The 16,812-nt window shown below is 37.5% G+C and overlaps 1 protein-coding gene and 1 long non-coding RNA gene across 5 annotated transcripts in view; one reads left to right on the top strand and one right to left on the bottom strand.

The window, feature by feature from the left end:
• LOC108361289 (probable cysteine desulfurase, mitochondrial) overlaps positions 1–16,812 on the bottom strand; it is an 86,670-nt gene that overhangs the window by 57,769 nt on the left and 12,089 nt on the right. The window contains exon 6 of one of the 4 annotated variants that reach the window (XM_017613889.1): positions 5,715–5,983. The exons of 2 other annotated variants lie outside the window; for them this stretch is intronic. In XM_017613889.1, the coding sequence (XP_017469378.1) occupies positions 5,797–5,983 (187 nt within the window). In that variant the 3' untranslated portion in view covers positions 5,715–5,796. Of the gene's footprint in view, positions 1–5,714; positions 5,984–15,477; positions 15,607–16,812 lie in introns of those variants that run through there. One more of the 4 variants, XM_017613891.1, reaches the window with a different exon arrangement.
• LOC108361292 (uncharacterized) lies at positions 8,150–15,622 on the top strand. The gene is made up of 2 exons (XR_001847271.1): positions 8,150–11,738; positions 11,775–15,622. It is a non-coding gene; the product is annotated as an uncharacterized LOC108361292 (long non-coding RNA).

Below are 16,812 nucleotides of genomic sequence, written 5' to 3'. Positions count from 1 at the left end.
TATATATTGAACATTAAAGGAGACCGAATGTCGTCTACCAATCACCTACAAACGATTCTGCATTATTTAGTCGACAATTCAAAATTCTATTGGCAAAATTAAAAAAAGGGGCTAACTTCCGTAGAAATATTGAAATTTTTTATTTTTCTTATTTAACATCATCAAACATCAAACGCTAATTTTTGTCAACTTTTAGTTTGTTTTTGTTTCACAAAAGACAAACTGATCGGGTATACATTATTCAGCTCAATGCAAAAATTGGTTCCTTTTAATCACGTATATCTTACGAACCAATTTAACAATCTTAATATAAAGTACGGAAAATGAAAGCTAATGAAATTCTCCATAAACCGTGTATACATCATACTTTCCGATAGGGATTATAGTTTCTGAAAAGTTAATTAATCGTTCCAGCTTTTTATATTTTTTAATGAAAAAATTAAACAAATCATACTTTAACAAAGGAAAAATTTAAAAAATAACAGGTTCTGTGCAAAATTTTTGCATTTCTGCTGAAGCCTGTTCTGTTACAAAAAAAAAATCAAATTACTAATGAAGAAACTCGATGGATAAATAAGATATAATGAGTGGTCAAATGAAAATACGCAAAGATTTTTCGTATGAAAAATGAGCAGGAAAGAAAGTTACTCATACGCCACGTACACCTACGTTTCATGCTTTCTTTCAATCTTTTAAAATTGGCGCCGTTTCATGGTGAAATGCATGTGGTATCACGCTTTTAAACTAAAGCTTTCTTAACACTTTCAGTACAAAAATTCTACCACTGATTCTACAAATTTTAATATACATAAATATGTATACCGTGTGTAATTTGAATCATTCATTTAAAAAATCGCATCAAAAAATATTTAGAATTTTGAATTTTACCGTCATCCTGGGCCCTTTAAATTTGTCAGTGATATCCTAGGTGTTTAAAAAAGAAAGTGATCTAAGCTATTTTTATTTTTTGCTTTCGCGAAATAAATTTCGAAACTATGAATAACACGAATCCGAATCAAAATTCCACGGATATTTGGTAAATATTTTTCTATAGATTACACTGCTCACTATTAATTTTTCTGCCAATTTAACTTTTGTGGCAAATACGGTAATCGCAATTGCAGCTTGCACTTTAATTTGATATACAACCCAATTCTGTAGCTACACCAGATCGCCCTAACTAAGTCGTATAACTGAGCAATTATATATAGATACGTTGAGAGTGAGTCAAGAAAATGTTTAAACGCTTATATTTTAGCACCTACTTCACCGATTTGAAATCTGATAATTTCTGGATAACCTCTGGAGCTTGCACTTTAATTTGATATACAACTCAATCCTGTAGCTACTCCAGATCGCCCTAACTAAGTCGTATGACTGAGCAATTATATATAGAAGCGTTGAGAATGAGTCAAACAAATGTTTAAACGCTTATATTTTGTCACCTACTTCACCGATTTGAAATCTGACATTTTTTAGATAACCTATGGAGCTTGCGCTTTAATTTGGTATACAACGCAATTCCTATATTTGCAATTTTTATATTTTATGCATAAACATAAGTAAACTAGTGTTTCTAGAAGTTGTGCCTGTTCAGTGAAGAGAAGGTTTATCCTTAACAGCGGTCGCCCCTCGACAGGCAATGGCAAACCTCCGAGTGTATTTCTGTAAAGAAAAACAGCGTAAAACTGTAAGTCCCTTCCCTCTGTGTGACAACATCAAGGCGCACGCCACAAATCGGAGGAGAAGCTCGGCCAAACACTAACATATGTGTAAGCGCCAATCTATTACACAAGGGAACAAAAATGGGAAACAATTTCGTTGCATCAAATGTTAAAGCTATTTTGGATAGACCTTTTTAGGCGGATTACGAATCCGTAAGTATAAAATCTCCATCAGCTCTAGATTTGGAAAAAAAACGAGGTCAAAGTGTTAAAAAATCGCGTTTTTTGCAATATTTTAGAAGCCATAGCAAAGAAACTAAAGGTGATATTAGGCTTAAATTAAAGCTAGAAGTCTCGAGTATTATCTCTGAAAATACCATCCCTGCACGTTGAATTGATGGTCACTTATAGTAATCAGCATAAAAAAGTCTATCAAAAACAGCTTTAACATTTGATGCAACAAAATCACTGTTTCCTTGTGTTATTATTATTTTTAAAAGAACCTAAACAATTTGTTCCAACAAATTGTTTCTTAAAATGTACCTACGAGATGGATTTTTCGTATTGTACATATTGGAAAAATTCATGGAAAATTTGCTAAGTCCAACAAAAAATTTTAAGAAAAAAGTAGAAAATTTGCTGTCACAAAATTATCTACAAAATTTGTAAAAAAAAGCAGACTTTTTTATTATTTTTTTTTTTAATAAAGGGTAAATGAAAAACGCGAAACATTGCATTCAAAATTTTGCAAAATACTTAAGGAAAATTACTTAGCAACGTTTTTTGTGTCTCCTGTACAATTGAAAAAAATGGACTTAGCAACTTTGCACTCTAAGCTAGCGATATATCAATCACCTACAAATGATTCTGCATCATTTAGGAGGCTATTCAACATTCTATCGCTAAAATTAAAAAAAAGCAGGGGGCTAACTTCCGTAGAAATATTGAATAAAAAAATTTTTCTTATTTTAGACATAGGAAAATCTATCAACGTTTATTTGCATCTATCATAGACCTACAAACGATTTGATATTCTAAGTAAGATCGGTACTCTTGGCTCTATTTAGGTAAAACACATTTCTCCAAAACCGTTTTGCGTCAATACTTTATATATTGAAAATTAAAGGAGACCGAATGTCGTCTACCAATCACCTACAAACGATTCTGCATTATTTAGTCGACAATTCAAAATTCTATCGGCAAAATTAAAAAAAAGGGGCTAACTTCCGTAGAAATATTGAAATTTTTTATTTTTCTTATTTAAGAAATAGGAACATCTATCAAACGCTAATATTTGTCAACTTTTAGTTTGTTTTTGTTTCACAAAAGACAAACTGATCGGGTATACATTATTCAGCTCAATGCAAAAATTGGTTCCTTTTAATCATGTATATCTTACGAACCAATTTAACAATCTTAATATAAAGTACGGAAAAAGAAAGCTAATGAAATTCTCCATAAACCGTATATACATCATACTTTCCGATAGGGATTATAGTTTCTGAAAAGTTAATTAATCGTTCCAGCTTTTTATATTTTTTAATGAAAAAATTAAACAAATCATACTTTAACAGAAGAAAAATTTAAAAAATAACAGGTTCTGTGCAAAATTTTTGCATTTATGCTGAAGCCTGTTCTGTTGCAAAAAAAAAATCAAATTACTAATGAAGAAACTCGATGGATAAATAAGAAATAATGAGTGGTCAAATGAAAATACGCAAAGATTTTTCGTATGAAAAATGACCAGGAAAGAAAGTTACTCATACGCCACGTACACCTACGTTTCATGCTTTTCTGCTCGTATTTCATACAAAAAATCTTTGCGCATTTTCATTTGACTACTCATTATTTCTTATTTATCAATCGATTTTCTTCATCAGTAACTTGATTTTTTTTTTGTAACAGAACAGGCTTTAGTACAAATGCAAAAACTTGGCACAGAACCTGTTATTTTTTTAATTTTTCTTCTGTTAAAGTTTAATATTTTTATTTTTTCATTAATAAATATAAAAAAACTGGAATGATTAATTAATTTGTCAGAAACTATCAGTCCTATCGGAAAGTGATGTATATATGGTTTATGGAGTATTATATTAGCTTTGATTGGACGTATCTCCTTTTAAGATTGTTAAATTGGTTTGTCAGATATACGCGATTAAGTGGAATCACTTTTTGTTTTAAGCTGAATAACGGTAAATTGCAAATATCTCGAAAACGTATCCATAGAACAAAAAATATCTCGATTTTCGGAATCACCGAGCAATTCTACATAGAATTTGGATAGTGGCGTCTGGAGAACAAAAACCAAACTAAAATTTGTGATCCAGTGTAATCAAGCAAAGCTAAGATCAAAAAAGTATGCTCTCTGATTTCTCTATATGCTGACGTTTTGTTTTGTTGCTCACAATTTTTTATATTTCCCGCTACCAACAAAAAGCAATTTCACCACATCAATAGTAATAATAAACAATAATAATCTCGCGAACAGCAGTTCAGATTTTCGCGAAATTTTGTTTATAAATAGCACTAGCAGACCCGCCGGGTCGCTGAACACGTATCTGAAGTCCGTTTTGCTCCATCACGTCTAGATTTGCTCCTAACCTCAAAAAACACCTCGGATTTTCTCTGTACCGTAAAATCCGACAAGTTTTTTAAGGTTAGAAAAAAATCCAGACGTGATGGAACAAAACGGACTTCAGATTCGTGTTCAGCGACCCCAAAAGCATATAACAGACTAGGTTTGGTCAAAGGAACCTTTCATCGATTTTTTTTGTGGACCTGTCTTATTGATGAATGCCTACAAATACAATTGTAAGATATTTAAGGAATTTAGTCTAAAATAAGTCTATATATATTGGATTTCTATGGACCAATGATGCTCCCCCATATTGAAATTGCCACCAACTAACCGGATCATTGTTGTCGCAAGAAATTCTTCACGGACATAACGCTTTCGTTAGGTTATCTAAGACAGCAATGGAGGATATGCCTTCTGCCGACCACCAAACCAAACGTGAACGTGAATTGTTGGTGAAAACGTTGGACCAAATGTTTCAATAAAAAAAAATTTTTTTGGGTGGGTCGAAGTTCGCCGGGTCTGCTAGTAAATAATAATCGATCATGAAGAAATTAACGATAATCTTAAATTCTTATATGAGAATTGAAGTCGGTTTTGTTTTTTCTTAAATTCTTATATGAGAATTGAAGTCGGTTTTGTTTTTTGCTTAAAAATGACTTATTTATTTAAAGGTGCGCTTTTATTTTTTCTCTCTTACGTCAGGATTTATTTTAAAGGACTTTGTTATTTAAAAAATTCAATGCAATGTAGATTAAAAATATGGGTACCAAATAAAAAAGGAAATTTCTTTAGAATTTAAAAAAATTAAAATTATTTGGATTCACAAGGACGAATACGTAATTTTTTAAGATGATAAAGTTAAAAGAACGAAATTCGAGGATGTTATGGAGTTTACATAAGTCCTTAACATATAATTTTTTCAGCAACAAATATTACGGAATTTCAAGGATAAAATTTTAATGGACATTTTCAATACTTACCAGCCCTAATACTCCAAAAAATTGAATCTGTTTAAACTCTACAGAATTTCCTCTTTAATTTGATACCCATGACGTCAGAGTGAAGAACTAAAAACGAAATTTTACTATATTTGGTCCAAGGTTTCGCGAATATATTCAGCCCTATTCTACATTTGGATTACGTTCCCGCATTCCGCTCCGCTACAATCGTAATTTGGTATTCTAAGTTACGATCGAATCGAAAGAAGAAGAGGAAGAGGAAGAGCGAACACATCCTCGAAATAAGCTGGATGCCTAGTTATGTGTGAATTCGAAACAAAACAAAAGAAATAATTGCCACCAAACTATAACAGCTTATGAAGTTAAAATTTGTAAATATTTTACAATAACTAAATATATCTAACTCATTTTAATTTAAAAATAAAATTTTTGTTTGCTCTTAATTTAAGTGGAAACATACATAATTCTATTGCTTGAAGAGCAGAACGAGTCCCAGATTGCTGATGCGAAACTTTAAAGGCGGAAATTTAGGGACATGTTTGATCCTTTTCAGATGAGTGAAGAATTATAAGAAATTCATCTTGAACTGCATTACTCACCGCTCAAAGCCAGTGAAATTATAAACGTCGTTTGAGCACTCCACAACATTTGCATTTAGTACAGAGTGGAAGATTTTAACGCAAATGAATTCGATTTTGAAAGCCGCCAGGATGGGAAGAATAAAGCTTATCCTTCCATAGCAAATCGTATTCGAGACAACATACGCACCTCTTTTTAAAAAGCTAGTAAAAACGAGTAAAATAATAAAAACATCTCATAAATCTATTAATGTTATATAAAAAGAATAAATTGTATTCAGTGCATTTCGCAGTCTTATTTATAGACAATGAAAACAAAAACGCCTGGGTTCCTCTTTGAAAACCCCGCGCAATATCCCTTTTGGTTGCCATTATTTGAGCCAATTTTTCGTATTGCCCGTATTGCTGCTCGCGAAAACACAGAATTGGAGAAAATTCATTTATGGTGACTTTTACAATCATGCACAGTATATTTTACTTAAGTTTTTTATAAAATTTTAATATTTAATCCCACGAAAATAACAATCGAAACGTTCTCCGTCATCAAATTTTCTGCTTAGAAAGACGTAACTACGACCGAAATGTAGAATAGGTATAATCGTAAATTTTTAAGATTGATCGAAACGAAACGGAACGCAGAATACCTAAGTTGCCAAACGGAGAAAATTTCTGGGTCGATTACGGATAGCAATGCAACCACGGTTCGATTGCTAGCTGGCAACGCAACTGGAAATAAAATTTGTATTACGAATCGCAACCTTCGTCAGTTGCTGTAGAGTTATCGATAATCGAAATTTGACAGGTCAACAACCAGCAAGCGGCTGTAAACAAGCCGTGCGAGTAAAATCAATGGGTCGATTATCGATAGCAAGCGAGATTCAGCTGCGTTGCTAGTTGCCAAAACGATATTACAGATGGCAACTGGCAACTTTTAACTGACAGCTGCAGTTGCTACAAAGTGTGTATGCAGGCAACTACATTTGTTGGTTTTTGGAGTGTTTTTAGGAGCAAAAATTTAAAAGTTTGTCATATATTTTACTTTTTAATAATTTGAACGATATTAACATTTTGCAATGAAGTTTGCTTTTACAGAATATGGTGAAAATAACAAAACAATAACTTGAAATTTTTACTCCCGTTGAGTACGCGCTTTTTGCGAAACAAAAGCGAACACTGATTGCAAATTTTTTCGGTAGAAAACCGTCATATAAAAAGTTTGTTTTGCGCATGATTGTCCCTTTTTTCCAAGCAAATTTCTAACGAAAAATTATCTGCGCAAGAACAACCCCTCCCTTTGAAAATTTGCGACCAACTGAACGCTAATATGAGCGCAAGTAAGTCGGTACTCACCACCAGTGTTGCCATTTCTGTTTCTGCCGTCCCGCCAAACTGATAAACAAAAATCGCTAGAATCCTGCTAAATCATTTAAATTCTGTAAAATCTTATGAAAAGAAGTTTCTTTTGTAATTTAGGAGTTAAACTTTATTTGATAAAATTAGAGATCATATGTTTATAAAAAACCATCAGTTTTTTAACAAAAACAAAATTGGAACTTCGTTATATGGTTTTATAATCAGTATTGGGATTTTGTGGCATCAAATAAAGTATAAAAATTGGTCATACGAATGTCGAATTAAAATTTATCATCATCACATCATGCAGCTTTTTTCACGTTAGTTGAGCCGAAGATACCTAAAAATATTCGACAACTATATAATACTATTAGAATACCTTTCCCGCCATGTTCAGTGCTTATTTAGTGCATTTTATTTTGGATGCGGAAATCTTTGTACATAAATATGTGCATATTGATGCATATTAAATTTGACTGAAAATAATTTTTTGATGTTTTGATTTGTCCCAAGTTTTGGTGCTTTTAGGAAAGTTAGCAGCCATGGGGTCTCACATTCGTGAGTACTCCCTTATACTTGTTCTCTCATTCCGATCACACATACAGATGCAATTCGCGCAAAATTTTATGTTCCCCCCCCCCCTTCCCGGGCATAATTACCTCACCTCACCTACCCAACGGTTTGCACATTTGCCGTGGTTTGCACGTTTGGGCATTTTGCCCGTATGTGCACATTATGCCCATTGCTACTCTAGAGGATTGGAATTATTCTTTAAGAGTCGCCTGATTGAGGCCGCGTTCATGCACTTCTCTTCCTCTTAAACAAATAATTGTGATGAATTTAGCTTTATTGCTGTCTTTTCTTTAAAACTCTTTATTTTAATAATTTAATTTTACTCGCACAGCTTGTTTACAGCCACTTGCTGGTGGTCGAACTGTCAAATCGCGATTATCGATACAGCAACTAACGTTAGTTGCCATTCGTAATACAAATTTTCTTTCCAGTTGCGTTGCCAGCTGACGGCCGAGCCATAAATTATTTAAATAAAGAGTCTTAAAAAAAAGACAGCAATAAAGCTAAGTTCATCACAATTATTTGTTTAAGAGGAAAAGAAGCGCATGAACGCGGCCTCAATCAGGCGATATTTAAAGGATAATTCCAATCCTCTAGAGCAGAGGTGGGCAGCTTCGGCAGAGCATTTTTGTAGTGTGCGTGCAATTGATGTCACTGTGTGCATGCGAACAAGTCGTGTGAAGCTTTCGCTGTCTTCCCAAGCAGAGCATGTATACGCGAATTCGCCACGCAGTCGCCCCCGGACAGACGCTGCCCAGCTGTGCTCTAGAGCTACCGCGTACACTGTAAGCAAAAGTTAATGCTTTCAAAGTTTTTCTTTTATTATCGTTTTGTGTTCATTTTCAAAGCAAATTGAGGACTTCCAAATAAAACTGTAATATAATTGGTTAATAAACAGATGAACCACTTCGTTCAACTTCAATACCTCCGCTCATAAAAGCTTGCGCACCTCTTCGATTTTTTCGCAGAAGGAAGTGCCACCGCAAAGACTTCAATTTGGAAGACCTGGTGTGTCGGTAGTTTTAAAAGAGGTGCTTCAGTTGATAAAGGAAAATATTTGCAATCTGTTGTAAATTCTTTGTTAATTTGGTAGTTAGCAGGCGGATTACCGCGGATTCAATTTCGCGTTAATAAAATACGTGTTTCTTTTTATTTCGCCCAAAAGGAAGTGCCCGCCATCTTCCTCCTTTTCTCTTTATTAATTTTCTTTACAGGGTTGCATTACATAATTTACTTAGACTAGTAGGAACAGGGTTGCATTGCCGACTCCGAAAATTAACTAAATGAAATTATTTTATACAATGTTACAACTCGGCCAAACCTGACACATGATCGGCCTCGATCAGAATAAAATCACTCAACTAATCGCTAATGGGTCCTGATCTGTATTCTCAACGCACACTTCCGGTAGCTGCCGCCACGTTCTCATTCGATGGGCCTCGATCATACCGTCATAGGGAAGTTGCGTAAGCTGGCAATTATTTATGTCGCGGACGACGTACCTATCATTCCCTAGAACCTTATGCAATACGTACGGTCCCTTGTATTGAGGCACGAATTTTTTGTTACTTCCTGTAGAAGTGTCGACATTTCTCACGACTACAAAGTCTCCTACGTCATATGCCTTACTTTGGCGGTTACTCTTCGCGCGGAATCGTACTCTTATCTTGCAGTGATCGAGTCGGATGCGTCCTTACGTAGGCGGTCCAAGTCTCGTCCTTCGTCCGGGCATAGTTTTTCCTGGAAGTATTCCGTAAATTCGTTAAATATCACCCCTCGTCGGCTCGGGGTATCACGGCAAGTACTTTGCACCGAATTATTAATAGCGTATTCGACTTCAAGTAATTTTTTAACCCAGTCATCATGGTTAATAGGGTCCGTCAACTTCCCCAACATGGATTTTAGTATCCTATTCACTCTCTCCACCTGTCCATTGGCCTGTGGGGATGCCACGGCAACCTTCACATGCCCTACATTTCGTCTCAATAAAAATGAACTTAACTCTGAGAGAAGTGAAACAAGTGCCTCTATCGCTGATGATTCGTCTCGGCCTACTATAATAGCGCTAAAATACTTGTCGAGGGCCGCCGTGACTTCTCGAGTACTAGTTGAGTTAGCTGGACAAAGCTTGACATATTTAGTGAATGCGTCAACAACAACTGAAATATGCTTACGCTTTCACGCATTGACGGCAGTGGTCCAAAGTGATCTACGTGGATAGTGTCAAACGGCAAAGGGGTTTTTGGGATAACGTGAAGAGTTCTTTCTTTTGCATGAGGCGGAGTGGCGTACATTATGCACTTCAGGCAATTCCTAACGTACTTTTCTACTTTCGGTCGCATGTTTGGAAACCAGTAATATAGCTTCAGCTTACTAAGGGTCTTCTCCACTGATAAGTGACCCATCCTCTTGTGAATTACCTGTATCACGTTGTGCTCCATTTCGTTGGGTACATACAGAGCTATCTTACCGTCATGCTTCTTCTTGTATATCAATCCGTTTACCAAGATAATATTTTTATCCCGCTCTGGGCAACCTGTACTTGGAACTCCACGTCATCCGTGTTTACAATTAGCGCTATCTGCCTCCTACTGAGGGCATCAACATGACCCATTGAAGCCCCTTTTCTATGTTTTATTTTATAATTATAATTTTCGAGCTCAAGAGCCCACCTAGCTATCCGGGGGTTCAGTTGTTTTCTTTCGAGTGTCATCGTCAATGAGTTACAGTCGGTTATTATGGTGAAGCGTATGCCTTCTAGATATGTCCTAAACCTCCTAAGTGCATATATAATGGACAATGCCTCCAGTTCAAAACTATGATATTTCGACTCGGCACTTGAGGCAGTTTTGGAGAAGTACGAGACGGGGTGGAACTTACTATCGTTTTGGGTTGCAGCAATACTGCACCGAAAACTACACTACTGGCGTCACAATGGAGTTCCGTCTCCCGAAGTGGGTTGAATATAGCCAGCACGGGGCTTTTAACAAGGCGGGACTTAAGTTCGGTGAATGCATCAAGGCATTTCTCGTCAAAGTCAAATGGTGAGTTTCTTTTAAGCAAGTTTTGTAATGGTTTTGCAATTTGCGAAAAGGACGGTACAAATCTGCGGAAATATGAGAACATGCCAAGGCAGGATTGTAGTTGCTTTGCATTCGGTGGAATCGGGAAATTTTGTATGCTATGGGTAATATACCTGAATGTGACACCACATATCCTAAATAATTGATTTCATCATACCCAAACCTGCATTTATCTAAGTTAAGTTCCAAAGCTCTAAAGGTAAGTCTCTCTAATACTAATTTTAGCAGGTCTTTGTGTTCATCAAATTTTTCGGTCGCAACGATGATGTCATCCATGTAAATGATGACTTTTCTGCTATCGAACATTTCCCGGAAGATGTTGTTAATGAAACGCTGAAATACAGCGGGAGCGTTCTTCAGTCCGAACGGCATCTTCAAATATTCATATTGACCATTAGGGGTCACGAAGGCGGTAAGGGGAATTGATTCAGGTGCCATCTGAACTTGGTGAAAACCACTTTTTAAGTCTAATACGGAAAAGAAACGTTTGTTTTCCAGATATTCTATGCAGTCATCGATTAGCGGCAGAGGATAATTATCCCTAACAGTCAATATGTTTAATGCTCGGTAATCTACACACATTCGGACCTTTCCGTTCTTCTTTTTAACCAGCACTATTGCTGACGCATGAGGTGAATCGCTCGGCCTTATTATTCCATCTCGGCAGAGTTCATTAATGATAGTTTGTACTTGGTTTCTCTCAGCGTAAGAAAGTCGTCGGGGCGCGCAATGGAAAGGTACGTCAGTCGTCAAGAGTATCTTCATTTCGTATTTAAATGGTTCGGGTGCCACTTCCGGTTCAAGAGATGTGTTAACGATAAGTCGCTCCAAGTCATTCCTTTGATTACTGGTCAGTCTAGTGTCTATGTCTATGTCGTTTCCACCGTGGGGAACGTCAATGCAAAATATTTCAGGTACGTCAGCGGCGGCAGGTACGTCAATGGCAGCAGGTGCGTCAGTGGCAGCAGGTACATCAGCTGCGTCAGGTACGTCGTCAGGCTTATTACGGCAATAGATGGTAACCTCGCGTATCGTTACGTCTTGATCTTTAACGTATTTTAATTCATCTGATGACGGCCGAGTGTGCGTTGGGATCAGTTACAAACTTCTCAGACTTATACAAGCTATGATCGTTAACATTTCTTATTTCAAGCATTTTTTTCTTAGTGTACCTATCGGTTGCGCTAGTCAGACAAACGTTAAACATATTGAGGAAATCACATCCCTAAATAACTGGCAAATTAATGCTTTTGTCTTCAATAACATTTAATTCAATTTCTTTTTTTTTCGTTCAAGAATTCAATATTACATTTAATTTTATGAAGTATTTAAATTTTGCTTCCACCGATTCCTTTATAACTGGGGCTTCTATTAACCATATGTTTTTTCCCTAGTTGTTTTGGGACCAGTGATGCCTTTACAAAGCTAATCGGACTGCCAGTATCGAAAAGAGAGGGTACCTTATAAGTAATTGGAACCGCAAGTGTCTTAAAAGCTATACTCACAGAGTTAAAAGCGCCGATTGCACCCAGTTGGTCGTCTTCATCCTCGGCAACAGTGGCTACTTCGCGCCTTTTCAGGAGTTTTGCTGGATTTGGGCATGAGCGATGGTCGTGGCCCATCTTCCAGTACCTGAAGTAGGAACCATCCGGTCTTAGTGGGAACGGGCAGTTTGGTTTTATGTACCCGTTCCGGGAGCAGTTGAAACGCTTCAGCTTCGTATCGTCGGTTTGTTTTGGCGCCGTTATCTGCCGCTGGTTAGATGGCTGCACCGCCCTGGTCACGAAATATTTGTGTTGGTACCGGTTTATAAGGGTTTTTAATTCCTCTACGCTTCGTGCCGTGATCAGGATGTGGGCATGCGGGGTAGTGTTCCCGATGCCGTCTATTAAGAAGTCTATCAACTCCGTATCGGCGATATTGGCACGCTTCGCAATGGCCTGCATCGTTAGCGTGTAGCAGTGGAGCGTCTCCTCTTTCCTCTTCCAGCGGCGCTGCGCCAGCATTTTGTATACTTCTCGCCTTGTAATTCCCACGTCGAATTCGCCTGATGGCGCCGTTTTTAGCGCCAGGTAATTTAAGGCGCCCGTGGTCGATAAAAATACCCGCGCTGTACCTGTTAGAGACCGGCGCAGGGCAAGCAAGCGAAAATTGTCGTCAGCACCTGAGGACTCCATTATTTCCTCAAAATCGCGCAGAAAATGGCGAACGGGACAGGTTACGTCGTCGCCATTAAATTTAGGCAGAGCCTGCTCAATATCGCCGAATTCCAGGCGACCTTGTCGTCTACTATTAGGAGGGCGCTCCAGTTCTTCTGTCTGCGTAGCGTCAGTATTCTTAAGGGTCGTCACTTCTGCGTCTAGTTCAGTGAGTACGGACCTGGCTATTTCGGTGGCATTCTCTGATACCAGAGCCGCAGTGTTATTGGCGATAGAGATGGCGGTATCGGCAGTGGAATAGGCGGTATTAGCGGTGGTGGTGGCGGCGGAATAAGCGGTGGCGGCAGCGGCGGTAGTGAAGGCAGCGGTGGCGGCGGCGGTTTAGGCGGTAGTGATGGCAGCGGTAGTGGCGGTGGTGTAGGCGGTAGTGATGGCAGCGGTGACGGCAATGTCGGCGATGGTGCCGGCGGTGTTGGTTGAGGCAGTAAATGCGGCATCAACGGTATCGGCAAGGGTAGTGGTGTTCCTATTATCACCCACGAGAAGTTTACGTGGCTGTTGTGTCGTGGCTGAGGGTGGGAACGCCACACCAGCTTGTTGTAAGGCCTTAGTTATATCCTCACGTGGGTTGGCCATTTTCCATGATTATTGGCAACTATTGATGATATTCGATGATCGGGGTAATATCCCAATACCTGAGCTGTAAATTCCTTGTTGATTTGGTTGTTAGCAGGCGGATTACCGCGGATTCAATTTCGCGTTAATAAAATACGTGTGTCTCTTTATTTCGCCCAAAAGGAAGTGCCCGCCATCTTCCTCTTTTTCTCTTTATTCATTTTCTTTACAGGGTTGCATTACATAATTTACTTAGCCCTTTACGGCGCAAGTTCTTTTTTTTTTTTTTTGAAAAACCTGTTTCAAACGATTTTAAATACTATTTATAGAAAGGAAATGATAACAAAAATTTAATTTGATTTTTTTTAATATTTTATTCAATAAAATAAGTATGTTGCAGATATGCAACATTGCGCTTTATTTCAGAAAATTCAATGAATATGAAATTGCTTGAAGCAATTGTTACTTTTGTTATAGCATAAGCCCACGCCACATTTTTCGCAAATTGTTTGCGTGTATCCTTTGCAGTTTGGTAGCTTGCACCTTATTTTTTTTTCTGCCCAAGCAGGCCAATGTCCTAGCTGATCTTGCCGAACATCTTTCGGCGGAATGTATTGACAAGGACCTTTTTTCTTTTTTTCTTCTATTTGGCTTTGTAGGGTACTTTTCCTTTTTAGCGTTCCCTGCTTTTCTGTTTTTCTTGGATTTATCATATCTATGCACCGAAGATACTGCGACTTTTCCCGCGAAGTTGGATGCTAATGTGGCCACTTTGTTGTCCCTCTATGAAACAACGGAGATGTCCGTTCCATTGATGTCACCCACCTGTTCGACAGATGTCCCGCGGTACTCTTTCTTGGAAATCTTTTCCTCCGGTAACTTGCAATTGGGTATGCGATTTCTTCTAATGTTTCCCAAGCTCAGTATTCCTCGTTTTGCCAAGTATTCAGTCAACGGCAAGGACGTGTAGTAAGTATTAAAGAAAATGCGGTAGTTCTCATTGGAAGGCACACTTCTTGAAAGTCGAACAACCACATTGACAGACGCACCTAGGTCGGGTTCATCGTCAGCGACAATATTTTCTTGGCCACTGTATACCTCAAATTTGTGACAAAGCCACTCACACCAGACATGACGAATAATTTATAGCCCCACTTATGCGGTTTATCGGGAAGGTACTACTTCAGGTGGTGACGTGCCTTTGTAGAACATATTTGCTTGTCAATTGATAACTGCGCCTCTAACGGAATTTTTCCAAAACTTGAGTTCAGCATGTCTAACAGTGGCGTTATTTTGAATAATCGGTCAAAATCAAGGTGATCCTTATTTAACATATTGCTGTTTTCGTTCAGGTGTAACATTTGGCGATTTTGTGCAAATATTTTTTGAGACAAAATCTCTTTTACAGGAGCGTAGCCGAACTTCTCTGACCAATACATACCGGCATTCGGCATTTCTACGATGGACATGTAGTAGAGAATACCAATAAATTGCCTTATTTCGATATTTGTAGTGTTTAAGGGCTTATTTAAATTTTTTCTGTGCTGTATATGTTAGACTGATCTCTAATGTAGTCCACTATTTCATCTGGGAACAGTTATTGGAACACTTGGAAAGGTGTATCCAGTCCCAAAATGTCATTCGACAAGTTTGTACTGCCACGGAAATAAATTTGCTCGGAACTTAAATTAAGAGCTTTGGTCTTCCATTTCACACTCAGCTGCAAAAAATAGAACCCAAATTCTTAAAAAACTAACTACTAATTTCTGTAGCTAATATTTACTTTCTCAGGTTTACATTTCTTGGTACCGCCCTTTGCTGTTGAGCTGATGCCCGTTATAACAGAGATATCATTACCATTACCACTAAATTCTTCTTCAACTGACAACGGAAGTGCACTTATTTCTGGAGGAATAACATCGTCGTCGTCTGAAAAATCCATTCCATTCTCACTTTCGCAACCCAGATCCTCTAAAATTCGTTCTATTTCAACGTCTGTAAGGGACGCCATTTTCAGTTGCTAATCGATGTGATAAGCGCAGATCTGCAACAAATCAAAATTTAACGCTACATATATCACACAACAAATTACGCACATAAACAGTTCGTTTTTCAGCCAAATAATGTCTTACCTTCCGCAAGTTATTATTGCTTATGGCCAATCTTGTCACTTTTTTTAAATACTAAAATGCAAAACCGTATGTTTGCCAGGAGCTTTTCTCACAACAAAAAATCACCTTTCAATAAGAACTGAGAACAAAAATCTGACTGGTTTTGCTAAGTACTGTTAGAAATGGGCTGTTCGCTTTGTTACTGATATGCAACAATGCGCTTGGCGTCAATATTAAATTTGGTACTATTTTAGCGGGAGAATCTTGAGTATGTTGCAGATCTGCAACACGGCGCCGTTAAGGGTTAGACTAGTAGGAACAGGGTTGCATTACCGACTCCGAAAATTATCTAAATGAAATTATTTTATACAATGTTACACTGTGTTCGCTTTTGTTTCGCCAAAAGGGCGTACTCCACCGGAACTAAAATTTCAAGTTATTGTTTTGTTATTTTCACCATATTCTGTAAAAGCATTGCAGAATGTTAATATCGTTGAAATCATTAAAAAGTAAAATATATGACACACTTTTCAATTTTCGCTTCTAAATACGCTCCATAAACATTCCCAGCAACCACAAATCAGTTGTGTTTTCGTATTCTGCAGCCAAAAATATCCAGTAACTTGCCAGTAACCAAATTTCGGAGAGTAAGCCAATATTTACTCCCAATGAGTGAAATATGCAAGAAAGTACGAAAACGCAAAACCAGCAAGAAGTTTCTAGTTTTAGGAACAGCTGATTAATTTATTTTCCGATGCAATTTTCTTAGAAAACTAGTATTTTCCATCTTATTATAAATTTAAATAGGTTTACTTTGTCAATTGCAACTCTAAAGGCACCACAAACAATGTGAATAACATTAAGCATCATGCCATCAGCTGTTTTTCTTACTAGCAAATAATAATAATAATAATAGATTGGCGCTTACACATATGTTAGTGTTTGGCCGAGCTTCTCCTCCGACTTGTGGCGTACGCCTTGATATTGTCACACAAGGCGAAGGGACCTACAGTTTTACGCCGACTCCGAACGGCGATTGTATTTTTATGAGAAGCTGTTTTTCTAGCAAATAGTTGCTAGTAAAAATCCAGTAAAACTTGCAAGTTCAGCTGTCATTTTTGCTCTCTCAATTTCCCCTC

Source organism: Rhagoletis zephyria, unplaced genomic scaffold (assembly GCF_001687245.7).
Source record: "Rhagoletis zephyria isolate East Lansing unplaced genomic scaffold, Rhagoletis_zephyria_1.1 Rzeph_scaffold_00730, whole genome shotgun sequence".
Lineage (NCBI taxonomy): Eukaryota > Metazoa > Arthropoda > Insecta > Diptera > Tephritidae > Rhagoletis > Rhagoletis zephyria.
Note: the sequence above shows the minus strand (reverse complement) of the source record. Positions and strands in the feature narration are given on the sequence as shown.